Genomic DNA, 26899 nt, shown 5'->3' with positions numbered 1-26899 from the left:
ATTGTGAAAGAACTTGCTATCGTTGACGAGTGCAATAATTATGCTGTATTCCATTTCAAATCACCATTTGCAAAGATTGAGCGCAAAATTGTATAACGATGTAACATGGCTGGAACGTAACTATCATAAAATAAAATCGGAAGATGGAGATTTAGAATACAGTGACTCATTAATACGTGATTACCTTGCAGGTTATGAGAAAATTCTCACAAAAGGAACTGAGAAAGCAAAGTTTTTGAGAAGATTGCATTCTAACGTACAATGCATACCGGAGGACTTTGTCAAGCCTGATTTCAGCTTTTTCACCACTTTGTGGTGTTATGATGCATGTAAGATACATAAGTATAGACCCGATGGAAGGTGTGCTTTATTCTCTGCCCAACATTATAATTCTTTGCTGTTTAAAAATATGTATCAAACAAATAATTTCTTGTGCGAAAACAATCGAATGCAAAGTATGAAATTGGCACCGATGTATATGAATGCGCAGAAAAGAAACTTTGCATGTTATGGATTCTTCTACAACGGAAAGGAATTACAGTGTGTTTATTGCTTGCATGCACTGAGATTGCATAAAGCTCGCACGTGTTGTCTGTCTACAATTATTAATGAAGAAAGACCGTCTAATTACTCTATAATAGTGCCCGCCTACACATAGTTTACTCCATTCGCTCGACAACTATGGATCCGACAAAGTGGTTAGCTGCTGACAACGAATTGGAAGTGAGGTTAAAAAACTGCATAGACTGGTATGATGAGTGTGAAAATGCAATTAGGAAATCAACTCCTGAAAATTATAGTTTGGCGAAACAATTGAAAGACATTTTTCTAAGCACAGTTAATTTGAACGATATAAAAGACTATTTGTGCTATTACCGTCCACACAATTTGTCTATAGATAAATTAATTGAAATTGAAGATGAAGTTATGATGTATTGTTGTAGTGAAATGTTGTAAACAAATTTTCAATTCAGATATTTCCTCGAACATTTTGGTTTAGTATCAGTGTAGACTTGATTGAGTGAGGACGCGAGATACGCCTCCCTCAGACACAACTGTTACAGCTAAGTGCACATTCCTACCTTATCAAGAGATACACCCCCCTCAGACACAACTGTTACAGCTAAGTGCACATTCCTACCTTATCAATTATAGTTCATAGCTTGATCTAGGTCATGCAGTGTTTTAGCTTTGCAAAATTCAAAAAATTAACTCGCCTCTTGATGTCAATTTCATTCAATGAATTTGATTCTATTGCAAAAAATATCAAATTTTCAACAGGATTCCAAGGCGATGATGTTGATCTAGCGTTAACAAAAACAGAAAATGTACATTTTCCAATTTTATCTGAGATTTTCGAACTGCTCGATATACTAGATACAGGTCATCTACATTATTGTAGTGCAAATGATTTCTCAACTATTGTTACAAATTCCGATGAACTTTGGAAATGCTTGTATGACATTGCAGATAAAAAATGTAAAAGATCAACTTAGATCATTGACCTCTCTCTGTTAAGACATCAATAGAGCTGATACCCCAAGTGATATAGGTCTGAGGATATCTATAGCCATTTTTGGAATGCTTGTTCATACTAAATTTACTATAGATATTCTCGGAGAACACATTTACCAAAAAAGTAATGCCTGCGGTTTGTACAGCACATAGAAAATTTCAATATGAATTTGTGAAATTTTTCTTAACTGTCGGGTGGAAAGCAAACCAATTGTATTAATTTGCAATCACTTTATAATTTTACAGTATAGAGATGTAACAGATTCACTCAGTATAAAGATGTAACAGATTCACTTTAATTTGACAGTAGAGAATTTTTCCCTCAAAGGGAAATTATTTTTTCCCTCATCTAGCATTCACTTTAATTTGACAGTATAGCATTAGATGTAGAAATATGGATTCACTTTAATCTGTCAGTATAAAGATGTAGAAATATGGATTCACTTTAATTTGACAGTAGAGAATTTTTTCCCTCATTTAGCATTCACTTCAATCTGTCAGTATAGCATTAGATGTAGAAATATGGATTCACTTTAATCTGTCACTATAGAGAGAGAGGGAATTTTTCCTCCAAAAAGGGAAATTTTTTTTCCCTCACCTTGGCAAGGGGAAGGGGAGAGATCACTCTCTCTCTTTTCAACCCCCTCGTCCTCACTGGGAGAGGGGAGATAAGATAAGGAGAGGGAGAGGGAGAGGGAGGAGGAGAAGGAGAGGGAGGGGGAGAGGGAGAGGGAGAAGGAGAAGGAGAGGGAGAGGGAGAAGGAGAGGGGGAGGGGGAATTTGCGTAAACTCAGGGGGGTGGGGGAGGGGGGAGGGGGGTTTATTGCGCAAAAAAGCTTCTCAGTTCTCCCAATTCATAGCTACTAATGTAAAACATAATAGCAAAACATAAGCAATAATACAACATAAGCCTTATTCTATTATTTTCTCAGTCGATTTTATTTATATGTTCTAATTGACAATACGTTTTAATTATTGTAGGAACTCGATTTTCAATTGAGAAATAATCCTACTGCTTTCTTATACAGTAGGCAATATTTAATCAGATGGTTTTCCTGCAGTCACAACAGTATGTGATCGCACACATTTAATGACACCAGTTTTTCAGGCCAGTTTCACTAATTAAAAAAAACAAAACAAAAAAAAACACCATTGGTTGTGGATTCACATGAATTAAAATTTACTCATTCATATCTCATTATTTGTACCTTCACCCATGCACAAGCCTATGCTCATCGAATCTGATAAAATATAATTACAATTATAGAGTTACAATAAATAAATATCGAGTTAGCTGACTGGCTCTGGTGTCAGATTTCAAATTCAACTGGAACTGTATATTGTCCACCAGTCTCAAACACTCAAGATCCTATTAGATTAAGACCTAGCCGATCTGTTTTATGTAGATTATTATTAGCGCATGGCTTTCAAATTGTGGGGAGACCTAAGAGTAGTTCCACCTCGCCGTATGTAGTCCAAAGTCCCCTAATAAGAAACATTGGGTCACTAAGGTTATAGTTTGCATAATACTTTAAATTTACACTTTTCACTTCGAAATGAAGTTCTTTTTGATTTATGTAGAGTTCAGGTTCTCATTCAGAGCCACAGGTGTTGTCGAAATTAGCGATTTTCAGTGAAATCACAATCAAATTGTTGTGATACCTCCAAAAATCGCTAATGACGGTCAGTGGAAAACTCACATATTTCATCCCGATAGCTCGTTGCAAATTCAACCATCAATTCGTCACCAATGAATCATCCTATGCGTAGGTAATAGTTGTTTTAATAATTTATTGTACCATGCTTGTATAAACCTCGAGAAAAAACCATTCCCTTCATTTAAAAAAAAACATGACTTCCTTTAGTCTCTCAAGTATTTTACAAGGTGGACCACGGAAAACGGACTTTTTTGAATCGCGCAGTACTTGGTGGCTGGAGGATGGGGAAACTCGCCGTCAAGGTCACTCGACTCCCCACCACCTGCCATTTAGTCACTATTATGCCGCGGTGGTCGAAAGATCATCACGTTTTTACATATGACACATTCATAAAAAGTAGTGAATCAGTACCCAAAATTTGAAGCCAGTGGACTATCAACAATGTAGTACGTTTTGTGATGAAACATACACATTTTCGAAGAATTGACAGTGTGTATACGCAAGCATGAGTGATGAAGCTTATTTTCATCGGAATGAGATTTTTAATAAACAGGACTGTCGTTATTGGGCTCTGAAAGTTGATTTGAAAAGTTTCAAATACTGATTCGCCACTTTTTAAAAATGTGTGTAGTCATATGCAAACGTGTGTTGATCTTTCGACTACAGCGGCATAATATCGACTAAATGGGAGGTGGTGGGGAATCGAGGGACTTTGACAGAGCGTTTCCTTCTCCACCAGCCGCCAAGTACTACTTGATCAGAACCGTCCGTTTACCCGTGGCCCACCATATACGTCAGTAACAATGTTGTACGTTTTCTGATGAAATGTTACACATTTTCGAAGAGAATGAATAATGGACGGTGTTAATGAGTTATGAAGCTCTATCAGCGGAATAATAGCGACTGAATTGCAGCTGCTGGGGACTCGAGTGCCGTTGATGGCGCGTTTCCCTCTCCACCAGCCGCCAAGTACTGCGCGATTCAATACTGTCCGTTTCCCGTGGTCTACCCTATATTCCAGTGATTTAATGTGAAGTGTTTCTGTAACTAATACTAATTGAAGTAATGATGATGATTGTTTAGGGTAAGACAGGCATCAGGATCCACGAGGACTCGTCGCACTCGATCTACGTGACAGGCATCACGTCTTGCACGGTGCACTCGGCCAAGGAGGCGTTGGCGTGCCTACGCCAGGGCGCCCTGTCACGCACCACCGCCTCCACCCACATGAACTCCCAGTCCTCACGCAGCCACGCCATATTCACGCTGCACATACGACAGCAGCGCATCGCAAAGGTACTATCAAACTCGCCAATATTGCTAACAAACAATTATAATTGTAAAATAATCATAAATCATAGATAATCAATAATCATAATCAATCATGATTTACGATTGGTGATTTACAATAAATTAACGACTCAATGATTGTTTTAGTCATTCAGATCATGTGATTTGATAAATTGTTCCCATCATTTTCTATTTTAATATTTTAATTTTTAAAAACTTTTTATAAATGTAGGTATTAGTTAACTGCCTTTAGTCTTCAATTTCTCTTGAAACTAGCACTTCCCAACTTTGCGAGTAGCAGTAGAGAGAAGGATAATATTATAAAATGATATTGTTATTCAATGAAATGGTTATCGAGTTTTACAGTAATTGAACCAAATAAATCTCAGTGTGTGTTTTTATGGTTGGAGTCGTTCCCAAAAAATCGCGAGTTTTATTTTAACTTGGATGTTATTTCGTTATGGATTCAACTCAATGTTATATATATATATATATATATATATATATAATTTTTTTTTTGACAGACAAAAGATATTTATTTCAAAAAAATGCACTTCACATACAAAGTAATAATCTTATGTACTCATTATCAATATAAAACAACAACAAAGAATAAAATCAACCTCATGAATACAGTAAGCCAAGTAAATCTTTAGAAAATGGTCTGCATGGGCAAAAAATGCCTGTGCGCAAACCAGAGTTGCATATTATAAGTTTGTTAGAAAGAAAGGAAACACTAATTTTGCTGCATTCAGAATCCTATTTAATATTATTATTACGTACAGAGGATTATTGGATAGCTCAAAAAAATAATAAAAAGGTTAATTACTGTAATGATGCATACAGATTCAAAGAACAGTAGTCAGGTTGTCACCACCAGCGAATTTAACTTGAGGTAGGTATAATTTGTTGTGATGATGTTTTCTGAATTGTCCACTCCCAGCTGTATTAAAAATTCCTTCAATTTCAATTTAAATAAGGATTTTGAGACGTCCTGAAATACTATGTGGTGTGGGAAGTGACGAGCCAAGTTACGGTACAGAACATGTGAAATATAGAAGGAATTGGTTTGTGTAAGGGATCTCTGGAGGGGTATAGCTGTAATACCAGTGTTAACAGCATACCGCGTTTGATGCATATGTGTAATGGGCCCAAGAATGTTCATGTTGGAGAATAAATGTATTAAAATGTTTTCAATGAAGAGCTGTCTTACAGTCAGGACCTCACTCTCTTCAAAGAGAATGTTAGTTGAGAAACGAGGATTTTTTAGAGCTACTTTCAAAATGGCTTTCTGGACAATAAAGAGTGGCTGAAGTACCGTCTTGCAAGCACCACCCCATGCAACTATACCAAACTCCAAAAGGGACTGGACATATGCAAAGTATGCCATTCTAATCTCTCTCTTATCCAGTACATCGCTCATCATTCTAAATGCATATATATATTTTCTAAGTCTTTTTTTATGTATTCAATGTGAGCAGACCACCTCATCCTATGGTCGAAAAAAACGCCCAAATACTTGTAGGAAGTGAACATTCCAATACAAGAACACCCACATGTAACACTGACAAAATCCCCACAGCAGTGAACTTTCAAACTTGATAAATTGTAATCGGTCGTTGGTCTCAATGATATTGGCATAAATTTCGTTTTCGTGGTGTTCATTGTCAATGTATTCTGATCAAGCCATGTTTTTATGTGAAAAAGGTCATTTTGAGCATTTTCCTTAACTTCAACCCAGCTTGGCCCTTTCAAAAATATCAATGCATCATCTGCAAACAAAAATAACCTCCCATGTATATTTACTTTTGATATATTATTCATATAGATTAAAAAGAGGATTGGGCCCAAAGTGCTTCCCTGAGTCACCCCAAAGTCAACCGCCACATCTTCACCCCTGACATCCATCAAGGAAACAAACTGAAGGCGATTTGACAGATAACTTCTGAACCATGCCAACGCTGTACCTCGTATTCCAATAAGGTTTAATTTATTCAATAATTTGTTCCTATCAACCGAATCGAAGGCTTTTTTTAGGTCAAGGAATAGAAGCATCATTCGTCGATTTTCATTCATTCCTTCAGTTATGGCTTTGTAAATGTCAAATAGAGCATCAGGTATATTTTTATCTTTTCTGAAGCCATACTGACAGTCACATAGAATTCTATTCCTATTAAGATAGAAAATGAGCTGTTCTTCCACTATTTTTTCTAGAATTTTTGAAAAAAACGCTTAGCAATGATATGGGACGGTAATTGTTTTTATCGGAAGGGGTCACCAGATTTGAAGAGGGGAAAAACCTTGGCCATCTTTAGGAACTCAGGGAACACACCAGACTGTAAACTAAGATTGATTAAATGAGTTAGTGGCTTGATCAGAATTGCAATATTATCTTTCAGGAACTTAGCAGAGATATTATCATACCCTGGAGCTGACCCACCTCTGAGACTACCTATGGCATGCATAATTTCAGCTTCAGTTACAGCCTGAAACTCAAAGTGATTTCAATTCAAATATTGACTATCATCGACTAAAAGAGGCTCTCCAGAATCTATAGCATCAGCCAGAATTTGGCCGACTGATGCAAAAAAAACATTGAATTCATCAGCTTCATTCTTGTAAATCGCTGTTGTAACAGACTGGATACCTGGTAGAAATCTACTAATAACAAAAGAATCCCTATTAATACTTTTTCCCGCCAACTCTCCTATCACTCCCCAGAACCGCCTAGGATCATCTCTAAATTCCATTAGTTTATTTTTATAATATTCAAGTTTAGTTCTTTTCAAATTAACGGTAAGATTTTTTCTAAACGTGAGATAATGATTTTTCAGAGCATTATTATATGGTTGCCCATATCCTTAATATATGTTTATATATATACAGGGTGTTTCAGAAGTAGTGTCGAGAATTTTAGGGTATTGTACCTGGATGCTAGGAGACTACAAATGTCATATTTGAAGTGTCCAAAACTCAGCGGTTATCCTTATAGCTGCCATTTTGTTTTTTTCACTTAAAAATTTTTATCTCAAGAACGAAATGTTGTATTGATCTGAAATTTGGCATGAATATTCATGCTATAAAGACTCAACTATAAAAAATGAAAAAAAAATTTTTCGTTGTAATTTTTCAAAATGGCGGCCATTTTAAATTTTTGATGGCGAATATCTCGAAAACCGTCCATTTTACAGAAAATTTACACGAGACAAAAAAGTTAGCAAATTTTTTCACAATTCCAATGATACCTAATTTATTAAGATTGGTCGAAGAATTACAGAGAAATTAATTTTTTTCGTACTGCATGCATGACCACTTTTCACCATTTAAAGATCAATATTAATTTTTTTTATAATTTCATGAAAACCGTTCTTATTACAGAAATATACAAGAATAACTTTCCTCCAAATTATATTTTACATTGAAAAATATTAATTTCACTCAAATCGGTTCACTGATACTAATGCAGCAATTGCTCAAAATGCTGTCCTTCAACTTGATTACACAGTCTGCACCTTTCAATCATGGACCGTCGAACTGCTATAAAAGCATTTTCATCATCTTGAATGGCACCTGCTGCAGCAACCACTCTTGCCACAAGGTCTTCTTCGTTTTCTACTGGCGTGCTGTAAACAAGGTCTTTCATATGGCCCCAGAAAAAAAAATCTAAAGGGTTGAGGTCAGGTGAACGTGCGGGCCACGGTACTGGTCCACCCTGCCCAATCCACAGCTGACGATAGGTCATGTTCAGAAAGTCCGTAACAACATTTCCGAAATGAGCAGGGGCACCATCATGTTGAAACCAAATATTATATCTGTTTGCAAGAGGCACATCTTCCAAAAGTTCTGGTAGTATGTCTCTTAAAAAAGTAATGTACGTGGGAGAATTCAGACGATTAGGAAGAATGTATGGTCCAATCACGCGATTACCTAAGATACCCGTCCAAACATTCAGTGAAAATCTATGCTGATAACCACGCACTTTGACCTCATGAGGATTGTCTAAGGCCCAGACGTGACTGTTGCGAGAGTTGAAGATTCCTTCTCTTGTAAAGCTGGACTCATCGGTAAATAACACATTTTCTAGAAAATTTGGTTGGATAATGTCTTGCTGAAGAAACCAACGGGCACAGTTTACTCTTGGCTCATAGTCGCGTTCAACCAATGAGTGAACTTTTTGAAAGCGGAAGGGGTGAAGTCTTTCCTTGTTTAGTACACGCCACACAGAAGAAGCACTTGAATTGATTTGCTTTGCAACTGCTCTCGTACACGTTCTAGGATTGAAATCGAATTTCTGCAATACTTCCTCTTCAAAAGCAACATTTCGAACTGCTCGAGGCCTACCAGCAATTACCCTGTTCCGTTCAAATGAACCAACTTCTCTCAGCCGATTGTGAGTTCTTGTGAACACCTTGTTGGAAGGGAGACGGCGGTTTGGAAATGCAGCTGCATACATTCTTCTTGCTTCGGTCGCATTGCCAAGAGCTGCTCCATACATGAAGTGAATATCGGTGTACTCCAGCGAACTAAATTCCATTACAATAATTAAAAATTTGTGTAGAAGCAACGTAAGAAAATATTGAAACTGGAAGTTTAAGATAGAAATAAGACCTAGGAAACGTGAGACTAAGAAATAGGAAGCACTACATCTGGTTCTTTACTTTTAATGAAACAACAATACTTTTACAAGACAAACATTATCATCTGAAAACCATTGTAAAATCATCTGTTTGCTCATATGGAGCCATACCGAGTTTCAAAGCTTCATCTTAAATACATCTGGAATTAAAAAATTAATATTGATCTTTAAATGGTGAAAAGTGGTCATGCATGCAGTAAGAAAAAAATTAATTTCTCTGTTATTCTTCGACCAATCTTAATAAATTAGGTATCATTGGAATTGTGAAAACATTTTCTAACTTTTTTGTCTCTTGTAAATTTTCTGTAAAATGGACGGTTTCCGAGATATTCGCCATCAAACATTTAAAATGGCCGCCATTTTGAAAAATTTCAACGAAAATTTTTTTTTTTTTTTATAGTTGAGTCTTTATAGCATAAATATTCATGCCAAATTTCAGATCAATACAACATTTCGTTCTTGAGATAAAAATTTTTAAGTGAAAAAAACAAAATGGCAGCTATAAGGATAACTGCTGAGTTTTGGACACTTCAAATATGACATTAGTAGTCTCCTAGCATCCAGGTACAATACCCTAAAATTCTCGACACTACTTCTGAAACACCCTGTATATATATATATATATATATATAATATATATATATATATATATATAATATATATATATATAAGTAGATGCTATTTACGGTAACTAACGCTTTTTTTTGTGACTTTTCACAAATCTCCGTTTAAAATTTAATATTCTTTGCAATTAGATCAAATTCATTGAATGAAATTGTCATCAAGAGACGAGATAGTTTCTTGAACTTTGAAAAGCTATAACAATCAACCATATTTTTCAGTTGAGTGTATGTACAGGTGAAACGTGATAAGAAACTACTTGTATCTGCACACTTATAGCATTGAGCTTCAACGCATGTGAGATCTTTTCAGCTCAACTAACAAAGCAATACTGAACGATTAAACTTAGACATTGCAGGTACAATGGAAAATGAAAACAATCGAGTATACACTAGAAATTCATTTACACAATTCACTACAATTGTTCATCACTTCCTCTTTAATTTTTATTAGTTTACTAACAGACAGTTTATGAGGTCTGTAATAGCATAGATAATCATTTATATCGTTCAAATTCACTGTGTTTGAGAAAATGTCTTTTAGTTGTTTGACCAAATGATTATTTTCATGAGTTGAATGTTTAATTGCAATTTCACAGGCATCATACCAATCAATACACTGTTCTAACCTCATTTCCAATCCACTATCAGCTTGCATCCACTTGCACGGGTCCATGATGAGCAAATGAAGAAACTATACATATGTCGGTACTAATATAGAGAAATTAAACGGTTCCTGCGCCTTCCCTCCAATGCAACATACACGAGCAGTATGATATTTCAATGCTTGCTCACAATAAACACATTGAATTTCTTGTCCGTTAGAGAAAAAGCCATATCTTGCAAAGTTTTTCTTTTCTGTATTTGAATAGAATTGACATTTTTTCATGCTAAGCATTCTATTGTTTTCGCACATGAAATTTGGAGATGAGTCCATATTTTTCATTATCAAAGTATTGTAATGAACCGCCGCGAATAGCGCACATCGACCGTGCGGATTGCGATGATGAATTTCACAGGCATTATAACACCAAGAACTTGTAAAGTAGTTAAAATTTGGTTTCTCAATTTCATCTGGTAAACAACATACGTTTTTGTGTAACCTTCTAAGAAACTTAGCTTTCTCTGTACCTTTTGTGTAGATTTTATCATATCCTTCAAGATAAGATATCAATAATTCGTCTGTATAAATAAAATGACCATCTTCCCAGCGTATTTTGTGATAATTGTTCTCTGCCCATGTTACTTGCTTACGCAATTTATCATTCAATTCCGACTTTGCAAATGGCGACTTGAAATGTAACACAACAAAGCTATTACCTGATCTACGATTCCGATTTCTTTCACGATAATTTGATTAGAAGTTCCCTTGAACCAATGCATGTCGACTGTTGCAAATTTTTTACAGGAGGATTCCTCCTCTTGTGCTGTTTTGTCCTCCTCCTTTGTCCTCCTTTCTCCTCCTCCTTCTCCTACTCCTCCTCCTCCTCCTCCATTCACCTTCTGTGGTTTAGGTGTACTACATCTTGAGTGATAGTAGAAGAAGTCTTGTACGGTGTCAAGATCACACTGCATGTCAAGATCACACTGCTTGTCAATAGATTGTGTTTTCTTCTCAGAATTAGAAGACATTATAGGTGTACTACATCTTGAGTCATAGTAGATGCTGTCTTCCTTATCAAGATCGCACTGTATCCCGATAGAGCATGTTTTCTTCTCAGAATTAGAAGACATTCTAGATGTTAACCGATCAAAGCTAAAACCTCAAATGAGTAAAATTTGAAAAATGCAATACCTATATAGCTTGTGCTCTATCGAGAAATTACTGAACTTCCTTCACCATGGAAGTAAGGGGAGTGTACTCCATGATACGATCACTGATTAAAATGCAATAAGCGGAAGTATTTGGAGGTACAGCTTCCTTAAATTCCAAAAATACCTTAAAATCTATTCTAATATCTGTGGAGGATTTCAAATGAGAAGATTGATGTGAACAGTCAATTACAATCAGGGGTGTTTTAGTACAAAATGTGTCAAAATCAATCTCTGTTCCAAGCTCAGTATTGATACTATGGTTATAGTACACCGAGGGAAAATCCAAAAACATACGGTACATCAATTCTTGTTTACCAAGGAGGTTTTCATAAGGAAAATAGTCAGAGTTCAAGTAGACCTTTGCATTTTGAAGATTACAACTATCAAATTCCAAATTGATTTATTAATTTTATTCTTACGATCTGTTTGAAACGCTAAAACAACATACTTTGGTGTGTCGAGATGGGATGCGGTTTTTACTGCCCAAGAATGAACAGTGCTATTTTGTAAATTTGGTAATTCTGAAATCTCCCAATGACGGAAGCTCAGCTTCAGCGGTGTATCAGCATCGAGCAATCTCAAAAATTTCAACCTCACATGATCTTCTAAAGTAATATAGGGAATTCTCCATTGAAGCTTCGTTATTTTTATATTAACGTTTGTTGCTTCTGTAGACTCGATGCAACTGAGATCAGTTGGCGATCCTAATAATACAAGTTCTTGTTTCAAGTTTAAAATTATTCTTTGAAAGTCTTCAAAAAATGGTAAAACTAATTTAAGAGGTACACAGAATGTAAACTTATTATCTTTCAGTGTATATCCTGCTCTGTCAAACCCGGCCAAGTGATATGTGTTCTTATCAAACATATTTTTCACTAGTATAGCTCTTATTGTTGATGTTAATCCGATTAGTCTTGATTTAGAAATTTGTTGCCCAGCCAATTCATATCGAATTTCATCAAAGAGATTTCCAACGAGGTTACTGGATAATATATACTTAGCTTTTATTGGAGAATCCCCAGCCTTCGCAGCTGGTTTTGTACACTTCACCTCCCCCTCAATAAATATAAATGATTTGCATGGAAGGCTGTACTGATCCACTATTCAATTTACTCTTTAAAGCTAATATAATGTCATCAACTTCATATGCACCCGTATCAAGATCAATTAATTTATCACCATATTTGAAGGTAGAATTTTTACCTTTTATAACATTTGCAATGCTATTGTAAGTACAGAAATTAAACAATCCAATTTCCCATTCTTCATTTTTATCCAAATCGAGAATTTCTTGTGAATGTTCATAGAGATCACTTGATCTAGATTGTAATGTAATAACAACCATCTTATATGTTTTCGGTACAAATGCTGGATTACAACTGGTTCGCAAAAAACAAGAGCATAAGGTGTCCACATATATTTGTATGTAATGGTTGCATGTGCTCAACATTGTGAAAAATATTCACACCTGTTTCTTTTTTCCAATATTTATCCAATTCATAAGGTGGTTGTAAATTACCAATTGGATCAAAATAGTAAACATTTGATCCTCGTTTCTTATAACCAACCCAGTGTGTACCATGTCCGGATTGAGTGTCTAAATTAACAATACAATTCTCATTTTTTAGAATTTTATTAGGTAATGTATCTATCATGTATACACCTCGTAGAGGAATTTGTAATAATTTACACCATTTTATTAGATCGTGATTGGACAATTCACCATCGATATTCATTTTTTCACCTTCTTTGTCTTTCTACGTTTTTTAACTCTTTTTTTCTTTGGGAATAAACTTACACCATATGGTGAGGAGGAAGAGGATGTGGGGTTGGGCCCAATCAAAATACGACCACCACTCGTGATTGGAGGGTATGGTTTCAAATAGTAACCTCTAACTGCAATATGCTGTTTCAACTGAGCAATAGCTTTTTTCCTTATCGAGCTGCTATGAGTTCTCCCAACACTTGTGCTCTTCTTCTTCTTCTTCTTTCTCAATCCACCGCCAAACGCTGCTTTAGCTTTCATCACGTTTGTTACAAGATAACTAAGTGCTCTTTCACTTAGAGATGATTTTGGATTCTTGAATATTTCCCATGCTGTGTTTGCAAGAGCTCTATCTGCAATCGCTCGCGACTTATTATCACTATTTCGAGTGTATGCTATATCATGTACCTTACAGGCTCTATCTAATGAATTTATACCTTGATCCCCCCTCTTTAACATTTCATTAACCTTGGTGCCAGGGCCACACCACTGGTAGCCCCCCGGGAGGTGAATTTCAGGTGATGCGTTTATTAATTTATTTATAATAGTTGATGTAATGTCCCCCGCAGTACCCGCAATACCTTTGACAATTTTGCTAGCCGAACTCAAGATTCCTTTACCTCGTTTCCTAGAAGATAACTTTCTTCCACATACCATTTTTCATTACCTTTCAACTCAATAGTTGAACATCGACTAAGGTTAATTAATCAAACACTTAACCTCAATCGAGAGACAAAGAAATTGTCTCACTATGTGCTTTATATATTACTACAAAGTTGGTATGTTTTAATCAATAGGGAATACAATTTTCTACCATCATGATGTGTCTTATTAACACACTTGTTAAGTATGTTGTAAGTTTTGTAGAAATTGCAAATAATTGAATGTTCATCAATCATAAATCTATACCAATGTCTTAGACTAACATCGAGAGAAGCATCCGATGAATTGACACATGATTTGATATAAGATAATGTTTGATTTCTTACTAGCAGTGATTCCTGCATCAATTGAGGTGTTTCCAAATCCCTAATCTTATTTTGTACATTTTGTATAGATTCCAATATTCTCTTACTATCATTCTGCATTGAATCATATTTTTTCAAAGCAATATGGAAAAGTAATAGCATATTCACACAACATATTATAAAGAGAAGAACAAATAAAACTCTCCATACGATTATCTTCATTGCACAACTTCTCCATTCAAGTGTTGTAAGCATACTGATAAAAATAGATTGCAATATCTATAGTGAGTGTATAGCGCAAACAGATGGAGGAGAATCTCGCAACAAGGTCAAGACTGGCATGTGGTGCATGCGCGTGCGCACGCAGCAGCAACTATAAAATAGCTTCTCTTGAAACTGAACACTCAAAGACTATACGAGAGCATTACTATTCTTGCATGAACTATTCTACAGTCATTGAGTTTTCAGTTACAAGAGGATCTATTCTTGCGTGAACAGTGTACTATTCTACATCTTCTTTGACAGGTGAGAATTAAGAACAATTTTTTTAAAAACAATATTACAATATATTATCAAACACTACAATATTCACATTATATACTACTTGTGAAGCATATAACCGCTACTTGCTATGAGAATAAGATTGTTACATTTTAACAATCTTAATATCGCTCCATGTAGCGGTTATATGCTTCACTACTATTCCTAAATTTTTACACTTCGAATTAAATTCAACAACTTTACAAGGCGAAATTATTGAAGAAAATCTCTGAGGCAGGTATACCTCAGAGATTTTCTTCGTAGAAGCGATATTAATTTTCAAAATAATTCATCTGCCATGATGGTTCGTTTCCTCCCGCGCGGAGATGATAGTATGTGGAACATCCTCCGCCAGCTCGCAGAGAGGCACCCACGGTTTTGGTGATGGTTTATTGATGAGTGTGATGAAGTCCTCATCATCATCATCATCATCCCGCGCGGCTGCCTCCTCTAGTAGCGGAGCCATGGAGGTGTTCTCAGACATACGTTTCTGTTAAATGAGAATCTATGATTAGTAACATTATTATAATTTGTTTCAGATTATCAACTACTTGTGATCAACAGATTATTGTCATAATCTCAACTTGATATCATCAGATTGACAAGACATTTTCTACTTGTGATCAACAGATTATTGTCATAATCTCAACTTGATATCATCAGATTGACAAGACATTCTCTACACAAAGTGAGTAATATCAGTTATTGAAATAATATTTCTTGCAGAATCCAATAGTGATGCATACATCAAATTAATGAGCAAACTCTTCCATTGCAACAAATAACTATCAACTGAATCAGTAATTTTCTTAACACATCACTTCAATATGATATTTTTGATATTTATTTCTCGTAAAAAAGAAAAATCACAATTACAATTTCAAATGAAAACATATAACATAACAGTATGAAGAAACATTTCAATTTTCAATAAAATTATATAACAAAATAATCATACAATTGCTTCCTTATCAGAGAAATTAGGTACTCCCGAGGATTCCTTTATGGGAGTTACCAGCCAATAGTTTTAGTCATTTAGAAAAATTATGAACCTATAAATAATAATTACTACATCCCTGTCGCGAAGAAAACTGTTAGGTACTAGAATCAACAAAACTTGCCTTCTCTATTTAAAAACAAACAATATAATTACTCTTCCACTTATGTCCATTCATCATAAGGTAAAAAGTTCAACTTAACGTATCCCTTGCCATCTATCTATTCTAGAGCAATCTTAGGGCACTTAATCACTTATATCTACACTCTCCAACTTGGGTCGTTTCACCTTGAATAATAATATCTATTTACATCACAAACAGAAACAAATACCTACTAAGCTTAGATTTGAATATTTCACACATTGAATAGATTTCTTTAAATGATCTGTAACTATACTTCTATTGCAATATTATTAAGTTTTTATCTGAGATCTCTAAACCACACTTCAACATCCTGCTTTTCCAATAACCAATTTTTCAGAAAAAACTTGAAACTTCTCGGATTTTTTTGCTGCCTTATGCTAATTGGAATTTCATTGTATATTTTTGGGGCTATAAATAAATAAAAACGTTTAAAGATTTCTTTGTGTGGTCTTGGTCTAGTTAAATTACTTGCGGATCGGAGATAATATTCGCGGTTAGCAACGTTCACTTGTCCACTTCTAAAAAAGAAAATTGACAATACTTTGAAGAAATACAGATACCTTAGTGGTAGAAATCCCCATTTTCTGAAAATTGGCAAAGAGCTAAATAATCTTGGTTTTTTGTCTATGGTCCTCAATATGTATTTTTGCCCGGTGACAAGAGGTTTAATGTTATTAAAATAAGCTCCTCCCCATACCGCTATTCCATATTGTAGTCTACTGTTTACGAGTGCATAGTACAGCGATTCCATGACATATTCGGGGCATAAATTTCTTATATAGTAAAATTTTCTGCATGCACACGTAAGTTCCCTCTTCAATTTAATTATTTGTTGGTTCCAAGTGAGCTTGGAATCAATTATAATACCTAGATATTTAACTTGGGGTGCTTCTGAAATCTTTTCACAGGTGCAGTTTATTGGACTATCACATTCATTTGAATGAAATGATATATTCATTAAATCATTTCCTTCAGGCCTCAGCTTGTGGACAATTATGTGGGATTTACTGGCATTCAGTTCTAGGGCGTTCACCTGCAGCCATAAATTCAATTTCTTCAAATCTTCACTAATCATCTGAGCCAACTGACCCCTATCATCTGCACTGTAACTCAGTGCTGTGTCGTCGGCAAAGGCTGTGACAGATCCCTCAAAGTTGCCGTTACAAAGATCATTAACATACACAAGGAACAGCTCAGCTGATAGACCGGACCCCTGAGGCAGACCTACCCCTGTATCTATAAGTTTTAGCTCGCTTAGCGAATCCCCAATCCTTACCTGTTGTGACCTATTACTTAGAAAGCTTTTAAACCAATTATTACATACACCTCTAACTCCTGAGTCTTGCAATTTTCCCAACAATATATCGTGATTCACAGTATCATACGCTTTTCGGATATCCAAATAGAGGCCGGCACATTTCTTATTATTGTTTATTCCATTATATATTTCAGAGATAAATTTAAGCATGGCGTCCTCTGTACTTAGTCCTTTTTGAAACCCGAATTGATTTTTGCTGAAAAAACTGTGTTTGGTTAGAAAGCTTACTAATCTTATCCTGACAACTTTCTCTAGGATTTTCGCAAATACTGAAAGAAGAGCGATAGGTCAGTAGTTGTTTGGATTTTCTTTATCCCCAGATTTGAAAATTGGTACTACAATTGCATTTTTTAATTTTTTTGGATACACACCAGTCTCCAAACTGAGGTTATATATGTGAGCAAGGGTGCTAGAGATCGATTTTATTACATTTTTAATTAGCTCAATTCTTATATTATCATAGCCTGGAGATTTTCTGGATTTCATTGAGAGTACAATTCCTTCTATCTCTAAATTAGTTATTGGTGTGAAAAACATTGAATGGTAATGGTGAATTGGTTTGTCAAAAAGCATTTTATAATTGTTATAATCGTTGATATTTAGCTTTTTTGTATTCTTAGCGCTGTATATACTGATAAAGTGATTATTAAGCTCATTTGCAATTAGATTCTCGTTTAGGAGAGTCTCTCCATTTGTTGCTCTCATTTTTTTAACTGGCTCTCTCCTGTTATTTTCTCCTAATAGCGTATTCACTACTTTCCAAGTCTCCTTAGAGTTTCCCCTCAAATTGTTTAGAGTCTCGCGAAAATATTTATTTTTGGATTCCTGTATTTCTTTCTTGAGTTTATCCCTGTACCTTTTATAATAATTTAGCAAGTTCTCGTTATATGGTTGTTTTGTGGTTTTTTTGTATAAGCGATTTTTAACTGTTATTCGGTTTAGCAAGTAGGGAGTGAGCCATGGTTTATGTGGTGGTTGTGTAAATATTTTCCTTTTATTACTTTCTCCTGTACATGCTATTTCCAAACACTCACTGAAAATTTCTAGAAATTTATCCAGAGCTAAATCTACGTCTGAAAGATCGAGGACACATTTCCAGTTAATTTTATTTAATTTATTGGCAAGAATTTCAACGTTTATTTTTTTCTGCTTTTTATTGTGATTAGTATTGGGTGAATGATTTATTCGCTTCTTAATCATTTTCTCAAAATAAAACTCTATAGCATAATGATCAGTGATTAGTAAATTCTTTATAATTGTGGAGGGATTGAAAGAATTCCTTGTTGTTACGTATCTAAACCATAAGTGATCGATACATGAAGTTGAAATGTTGGTTACTCTAGTCGGTTCGTTAACATAAGATGTAAACCCATAACTTGACATAATGAATTGGTATTCATCTGATACTCGATTACTATCAAGCAGATCAATATTTATGTCACCTGTTATGATAGAATTATCATTATCTAACTTATCTAATACAGTTTTTATCTCTTTGAAGAACTCATCTACAGGTATATTGTGAAATCTATACACAGCGATAAGGCTTATTTCGACATTACCAAAATAAAGTCAACTTTTAAGGCATCTACAGAGATTAGAACTATCTTATCGGCTATTGCTGTTATTTCTTTATTCACATAAACCGCTACTCCACCTGCTCTATAATTGTCATTGCAATTTGTAAAACAATTGTATCCATCTATTGGGTAAAGTTCAGACTCATCACTATATATCCAAATCTCTGTTAAAATTATACATTGCGGTTTTTTTGCATAACTTTCAAGCTCAATTAAAAAAAGGTCAAAGTTTTCTCTTAAGCTTCTTATGTTTTGTACTAAACAGAATAGTTCATTAAGGTCGGTCATTTATTTTTAACTTTCGTGGATTTTTCAAAAATTAGTAAACTTTTATTAAATAAACTAGTACATTTGTAATCATTATAGTTTGCTTATATCACTTACTGAACTCAATGAGATTACCGGTTGACCCTCAGATTTTCGCATCAAAATTTTTCCGTTCCTAATCCAGAGATACTTGTAGTCCTTTTCTTTCTTGGCTGCTCTCGCCAGCGCTAGCACCTTCCTGTTCTCCGGCGACAGACTCTCGTTGAGGTACAGCGGGATGTCTGTTGGTAGGTCCATGTGTCGCGTTGAAAAGTTCCTCATCACCCTCCTTCGCTTTAACAGCTCCTCCTTATCGATCCTTCTAGTCAGTTTTATTATAATTGGTGGCACTTTATATTTTTCACGAGTTGGAAGACGGTGACAATTGTCTATTTGCAGGTCGGTTATTGTATGTCCCAAAGCTTTGCTAACAGATTTCACAACACCAAGAAGATCCTCATTTTCCTCCTGAGGAAAATTATGGAGCTCCAGACAGTTCGATCTTGTATATTGCTGAATATCAGAGATGGCACGACGCAGTTCTTCATTTTCCTTTTTTAGTGCTATTATTTCGGTAGATTGTGTCTCAATTTTATCCAGGCACACCCTGAGTTGACTTTCTTGTATTTCCACTTTCTCGAGTACATCACCGACAGATTCGTGACACGATTGTATAGAATCTCCCAAGCTCTTCTCCACACTTTTAATGTTCTCTGACACATTGGTGAGCATTTGCGCTAACTTCTCCAAGGTGATTTGTCCCTCTTTGCTATATTATAGCAAAAAATGCATGATTAGTGCAAATAATATGTAAGCATCATAATAATGAAATCAAAATATTCATCTTATTCAATTTTTTTTGACTGAACTCTAATCAACTAGTAAGCTTGATCAGATCAATTTCGAAAAGTATTCATTATAATATACACATCTTAACTGAACTCTAATCATTTAATATCACAATATAACTTTCAACTAAATCAGTAATTTTCTTAACACATCGCTTCAATATTATAGCAAAGAATGCAAATAATATGTAAGCATCATAATAATGCAATCAAAATATTCATCTTATTCAATTTTTTTGACTGAACTCTAATCAACTATTGAGCTTGATCAGTTCAAAAAGTATTCATTATAATATACACATCTTAACTGAACTCTAATCATTTAATATCACAATATAACTATCAACTAAATCAGTAATTTTCTTAACACATCACTTCAATATTATAGCAAAAAATGCAAATAATATGTAAGCATCATAATAATGAAATCAAAATATTCATCTTATTCAATTTTTTGACTGAAATACTAGTAAGCTTGATCAGTTCAATTTCAAAAAGTATTCATTATACACATCTTAACTGAACTCTAATCATTTAATATCACATTGTGCATGCATGTAATACAAAGACATCTATTGGAAATTAGTTTTTTTCTCACTTATTAGATAGTAGCATGCATTCAACCTAATCACTTCAAAAATTATATTTCTTGATTTCATAAAACAATTTATGCTCAATTCAAATGAATATATCAATGTTATCATCATATCCATGTAGTCCAATATACATCTTAACTGAACTCTAAAGTTGAATTAAGTTCCTATATTCGTTATCAAGAAATTGTCTTTCAAATCAGATTCATCAAAAACTCCAATGTGAGTACATGTAATGTGAACATTGGAAATCAGTTTTTCTCAGTAAGAAATTTATCAGATACTAGCAAGCTTTTGGATGACAACATATAAAGATTTAAAATTATCTGTTCACATTACATGTTGATAATATTTGAAATAACTAACCTTTGAGTGTACGAAGTTGGTTTCCTCCTCTTCCTCCTCCAGAAATTGCAGCTTTCTCTTCCCCTGCTGCCTGTTGGTGGTAATTGTTGTTAGTGGCACACGCTTCGGTGCCCATCCCAGATGAGATGGTGGTGTGTCTGGTATAATGAAGTCATCGCTGCTCATCCCTCTCTCCACGAAGACTCCACGTCTCTTCAGGGGCGACTCCTCGGGGTCGGATGCAGCAGCGACAGCAGCAGGGGGAGCAGCACTGGTAGAAGGAATCTTCTTCTTCCGCGCAGCTTGCGCTGCCCAGTAAGATGGGAATGATGGCTCTTGTTGAGGAGGTGTATCCGGAAGGATGTACTGCTCACGTGTGGACTCCATGATGATAGCGAGGATATGTGCGAAACGTGACTAGTGGTCGAATGAAGCTGGCAAATCCAATGACCGCCGCTTATATACTCATTTGTTCCTCTCTCTCTGTTTCAGGATGAGTGAGAGATAGTGCATTTTCCCGCTTGTCACATCCTTGACATACAAATGCATACTTACACGTACAGCAAGCTGCATTCAGAGAAAAAATATCAAATTCTCACAATGCACTCGAATTCTCACTTCCACATATCTCGAATAACAATATTTCGAATGTGAGAGCAATGTAATCTCCTCATTAATTTTCATAATTAACTTCACATGTTGACTTGCTAAATTTCTTCTCAATATTAATGTGATTTTCATTATGTTCGTTGATTTCACAGAGTTCGAGACTGCATAATCACTCCATTCTTCGAGGAGGAAAGACGTATGAAGAACTAGTGTAAGCAGAGAGAGAGACAGTACAGCACATCATTCATTGCATGTAAGTATGATACAATTCTTTATTTTTCTAATCATAATTTTTCAGGAGTTACTTCTTTCCTGATACTACTACAATGCACTTAGGAATCACTAATATCTCGATTACAACAGAGTGCATATTGTACAATATCCAGCTTGTTTTCCCACAGCATCTTCTTTTTCATCATTTGTCGTTTCTTTTCCATTATAACTCATCTTTTTATATATACAAAATGGAACATGTATCACTTTTTCATAAGGATTTTCAATAATATATTTGCAATATACACATTGCAGATATGATTTCTCATGCAAAAAGTATCCATTTATTGCAAAATAGTCTGCTCTATTAATAAATACCGAGAGCTTGAATGGTTCTGGACGATGGAAAGTTAAAACTCGCTCTTCATATTGTCGTAGAATATTATTATCGAAATTCTCCTCTTCACATGAAATATTATCTTCTTTGCGCCATCCACAATTTGGACTACATCGTTCATGTTCCTTACTAGGATCGTCTGTTGCCAACCAATTTTCTAAATATACTGAACAAAACACACATTGAACAACATCAGGTGCTCGCACAAATTTAAAACCCTGTTTAGCCATATTTTGAGGTGACAACAGACTCGATTCTAATTTCCAACGATTATCAAATGTTAATAACCTGAATCGTTCGTGCATGAGAATCTGATCCTGTGATAGCATTTTTTGCACTGTACTTGTTGAATCACAACTGATTTTTAGATTAATGTTCACTTGTTTTTATATCTAATTCTGTGCCATAGTAATATATTCTTTGTTTGTTTGTTTTCAGTAACCCGCTAGGAGCAGAGATGGAGCATAGCAGAGAACACAGGGTTGGAGGCGTGAGTTTGCGAGCAATTCGCCATCGCATTTCCTTTGAAAATGTAGCACCTGACATTGAAAATGTGCTTCAGAACTCGAAAGCTCGTGTTTTCGAGATAATAAGAGAACACGCTGCACGTTTCGGAGGCAATGTTTACTGGTTTTTAGTATTAAATGTATTATTGTATAAGATGGTAGTTTTAGAATCAGAGGAATCCAAAGCTGTTTCATTCATTGTGAATCTTCATAGCTACTCGACCATAGGCATGAATGTCTTGGAGAGTTATGACGAATTGAATGAACAATTTATGTTAGCAGTTAGGAAAATTTTAAGTTCATTCGATAACTTTGTTCGATTTGGGAGTGGGTGGGTGTTGAAGAAGATCGACTCGCTTGATGTAAATGTGATTAGATATAATCCAATATACACAAGCAGTTATATTCAAACACCCCAGTTCATCAACAATAAGAAATGTGTTATCAATATCAAAAATCTTTCTGATGAAAAGTGTTTTCTGTGGAGTGTTCTAGCCTATTTTCACCAGAAACCGAATAACAGTCGCTTAACGGTGAAATATTTGAGCAAATTTGCTCACAGGCTGAACACTCGCGGAGTTAATTTACCAACCAGCGATCGTGACATAAAGAAATTTGAAATTCTCAATACAGACATCGCAATTCATGTTATCGCGTATGACAACAAAAAGTTTTTCCCACATCGAACAAGCATATTCCGTACGCGTAAATATCAAATTAATCTTTTAATGTTGAAAGGCGATGCAGGAAAAACTCATTTTTGTTTAATTAACACCGCGAGCGGGGAAAACGGATAGTCGCGTCTTCTTTCTCACCTTTCGAAAGCTAAAGCACAAGTAGATGTTTGTAATTTCTGTTTTCACAGATTTACAACAAACAAATCTAAAAATTGTGATGGGAAAGCAAATTTGATGAGACATCTAGAGCTTTGTTCAAAGTTCCAGTCTCAGAGAACTTCATACCCAAAACGAGGTGAGACAATCAAATTTAAAAAACTCGGTTCGACTTTGAAGAAAAAGTATACAATCTACGCGGATTTGGAAACATTTGTTGTGGATATTGCTGGTAATGAATCTGAGGATGTACCTATTACCAGAAGTTACACCAAGAAAACTGTGCATAATATTCCGTGCGGGTATTGTTTCGTTGTAATTGATGTGAATGGAGATATCGCGTACGGCTCAGTACTCTATAGATCAAGTAATATCAATGAAAAGATCATGGAGAAATTTCTCAAGGAAATAATCGAACTTGGCGATTTATTGAGTGCAGATATAAAATGTGAAATTCCGATGGAGCATTTAAGTGATCGTCAGCAACGCGAATTTCGAAACGCTGATAAGTGCGGCCTCTGCGATGAAGTTTTTACCGAAACAGACACAAAGGTACACCATCATGCACATGAAAATGGAAAATTTTTGTGTGCTGCTCATGTGTCGTGTAATTGAAATACTCAAACTGACAATACGATTAGCTTGTACTTCCATAATTTTAGCGGATTTGACAGTCATTTTATTCTAAAAGCTCTCAGAAAATGTAAAAAAGAAATTTCCTGTATCGCCAATTATCAGAAAGATTTTTGACATTGACAGTGGGAAAAATCAAGTTTTTAGATTCATATAAATTTATGAATGAATCTTTAGAAGTATTAGTGCGCAACTTGGTAGATAGTACAGATATGGAATCAAAGTTCAAACGTCTGTTTCCAGTATTTAACGACCCCGATCTCAAACAAAGGCAACTCTTGTTGAAAAAAGGAGTATATCCCTATTCGTACATATCTTGCCCTGAAAAATTCGCTGAGACTCCTCTCCCTCCAATAGAATGTTTTTATAATGATCTTAACGATACACCCCTCTCCCCCAAAGAATATGAGCATGCACAAAGAGTGTTCTCAACATTCAAGTTGAAATCTCTCGGCGAGTATCATGATTTCTATCTGTGCCTAGACGTCATGCTATTAGTTGAGGTTTTTGAAGAAATGAGGTCAACGCTTTTTAGGTCATATGGCCTCGATGTGACTCATTTTCTTTTGCTTGCTCATTACACTTGGAATTGTATGTTAAAGTTCACCCGGGTTGAACTCCAATTGATTAGCGATCCCGATATACATCTATTGTTTGAATCAGGAATGCGCGGTGGTGTTTCGTTTATTGGCAAGCGTTATTGCGAAGCCAATAAAAAACACATCCCTGACACATATGATCCCACAAAACCAAGTAACTATTTGCTTCATATAGATTGTAATTTTTTGTATGCACACTCTATGAATCAATTCTTACCTTATGGAAATTTCAAGTTCCTCTCAGAGGAAGAAATCCATGCTCTTGACTTTACAAATTTGGAGAGTGAATCAGAAACTGGTTATGTAATTGAATGTGATCTCAAGTACCCACAGGAGTTACATGATATGCATGCCAATTTCCCTCTCGCTTCAGTTCATCAAATTCCTCCTAGCGAATTGTTCTCCGAGTACCAAACCAATGAAACTGTACCTTCAACTCGGATTGCGATTAACAAAGGTACATCGCGTCATTAGCTTTTCCCAATCGCCTTGGTTGAAGAACTACATTGAGTTCAATACCTGTAATAGGCAAGCCGCGAAAAATAAATATGAAGTCTCTTTTTTAAACAGATGAGTAACTTATGCTTCGGAAAATCAATACAGGGAAATCGGCATCAATGTAATGTTCAAATTATCACAGACGCCAAGCGTCTAGATAAGTACATTTCAAATCCCCTATGTAAACGCTGGCAGATAATAAGTTCGGATGTGATTGCGGTTTTCTCGCGAAAGTTGGAACTAAAAATGAATAAGCCAATCTATTCAGGTTTCTGCATCCTGGATTTGAGTAAACTACACATGTATGATTTTTTCTATTGTAAATTGCAAAAAATCATAACATGGCAACGCATCCAGCTTTGTATGACTGATACAGATAGCTTCCTCTTATCGCTGGAGACACCCGACGTCTACCAACTGATAAGAGAAAATCTAGAATTGTTTGACACTTCAAATTACCCAGCTGAGCACGAATGCTTCTCCAATGAGAGGAATAAAGTTGTAGGGAAATTTAAGGATGAGGCAGCTCCATTTCCTTTAAAATCTTTTCTGGGATTACGGGCGAAATTATATTCATGTCTTGTAAATAATGAGAAGGAGGAAACTGTAAATAAGTGTGTAGCAAAAGGTGTGAAGACACGTATGAAAAATAGAAAACTTAGTTTTGACTTGTATAAGAAATGTTTGATTGAACGATGCCAACATATAGAAAAATGTAATATGTTGAGATCCTTCAATCATAACATGCATCAAATTGAATGCGCAAAGGTTTGTTTAAGCCTGTTCGATGACAAGCGCTTTATTGCAGAGAACAGAATTGATACATTACCATTCGGTCACTACAAAATAGCAAACTGATGGCACAGATCAGTGTGTGTGTAACGAGCTAGTGACCAACACATCGAATTCTGTTTCAAGCATGTCTTCACACAAAGAAGAAGAATGAGTAATATTAGAGCAAAATTAGCAGCAGAGCTTCACTCTGCTGCATGTGTAAATTACCCCACACGCAGATATGAGTTGAAGAATGAGAACGATTTATATCAATCAGATCTGATTGAGATGGGTAGCTTATCTTAATTCAATAAAGGATATCGTTATATTTTAGTTGTTATTAATTGTTTTACTAAGTATGCTTATTGTATACCTTTAAAGAATAAGACTGCACAAAGTGTTTATAATGCACTCGAACCCATTATTTGTAAGAATAAACATATGCGTTTTTTCCAGACAGATGGAGGGAAGGAGTATTTCAATAAGCATGTGAAAGAATTGTTAGATAAGTATAATATCAAGCATTATTCTGTTTTTACTAATAAGAAAGCTAGTATCGCTGAGAGATTTTATCGTACAATAAAATCAAAAATATATCGATCTTCAACTGAACGTGGGAGTAAAAAAAGGGTTAATAACTTACAAAATATTGTAGATGATTATAACAATACCGTAAACAGTAGCATTGGAATGCGACCTAAAGATGTAACTAAAAAACATTGTAAACGTGTTTTAGAATTACTAAACTCTGCATTCAATAGACGATTCAAATTAAAAGTGTTGAAACCAAAATATAAGCTAGGTGATATTGTGAGAATTTCTAAAAAGAAACAGATATTTGATAAAAAATATCTAATGAATTGGTCATCCAAATATTTCTGAATTGTGAGCATACATC

General features: G+C 35.2%; 1 protein-coding gene across 1 annotated transcript in view; it reads left to right on the top strand.

The window, feature by feature from the left end:
- The first annotated feature begins 3192 nt into the window (after positions 1 to 3192).
- LOC120355123 (kinesin-like protein KIF21A) overlaps positions 3193 to 26899 on the top strand; it is a 76692-nt gene continuing 52985 nt past the window's right edge. Inside the window, 2 exon segments of the mRNA XM_039443444.1 lie at positions 3193 to 3198; positions 4257 to 4469. Coding sequence (XP_039299378.1) covers positions 3193 to 3198; positions 4257 to 4469 — 219 coding nt within the window.

Source organism: Nilaparvata lugens, chromosome Y, assembly GCF_014356525.2.
Source record: "Nilaparvata lugens isolate BPH chromosome Y, ASM1435652v1, whole genome shotgun sequence".
NCBI lineage: Eukaryota > Metazoa > Arthropoda > Insecta > Hemiptera > Delphacidae > Nilaparvata > Nilaparvata lugens.
This window is presented reverse-complemented; position numbering and strand designations above follow the sequence as displayed.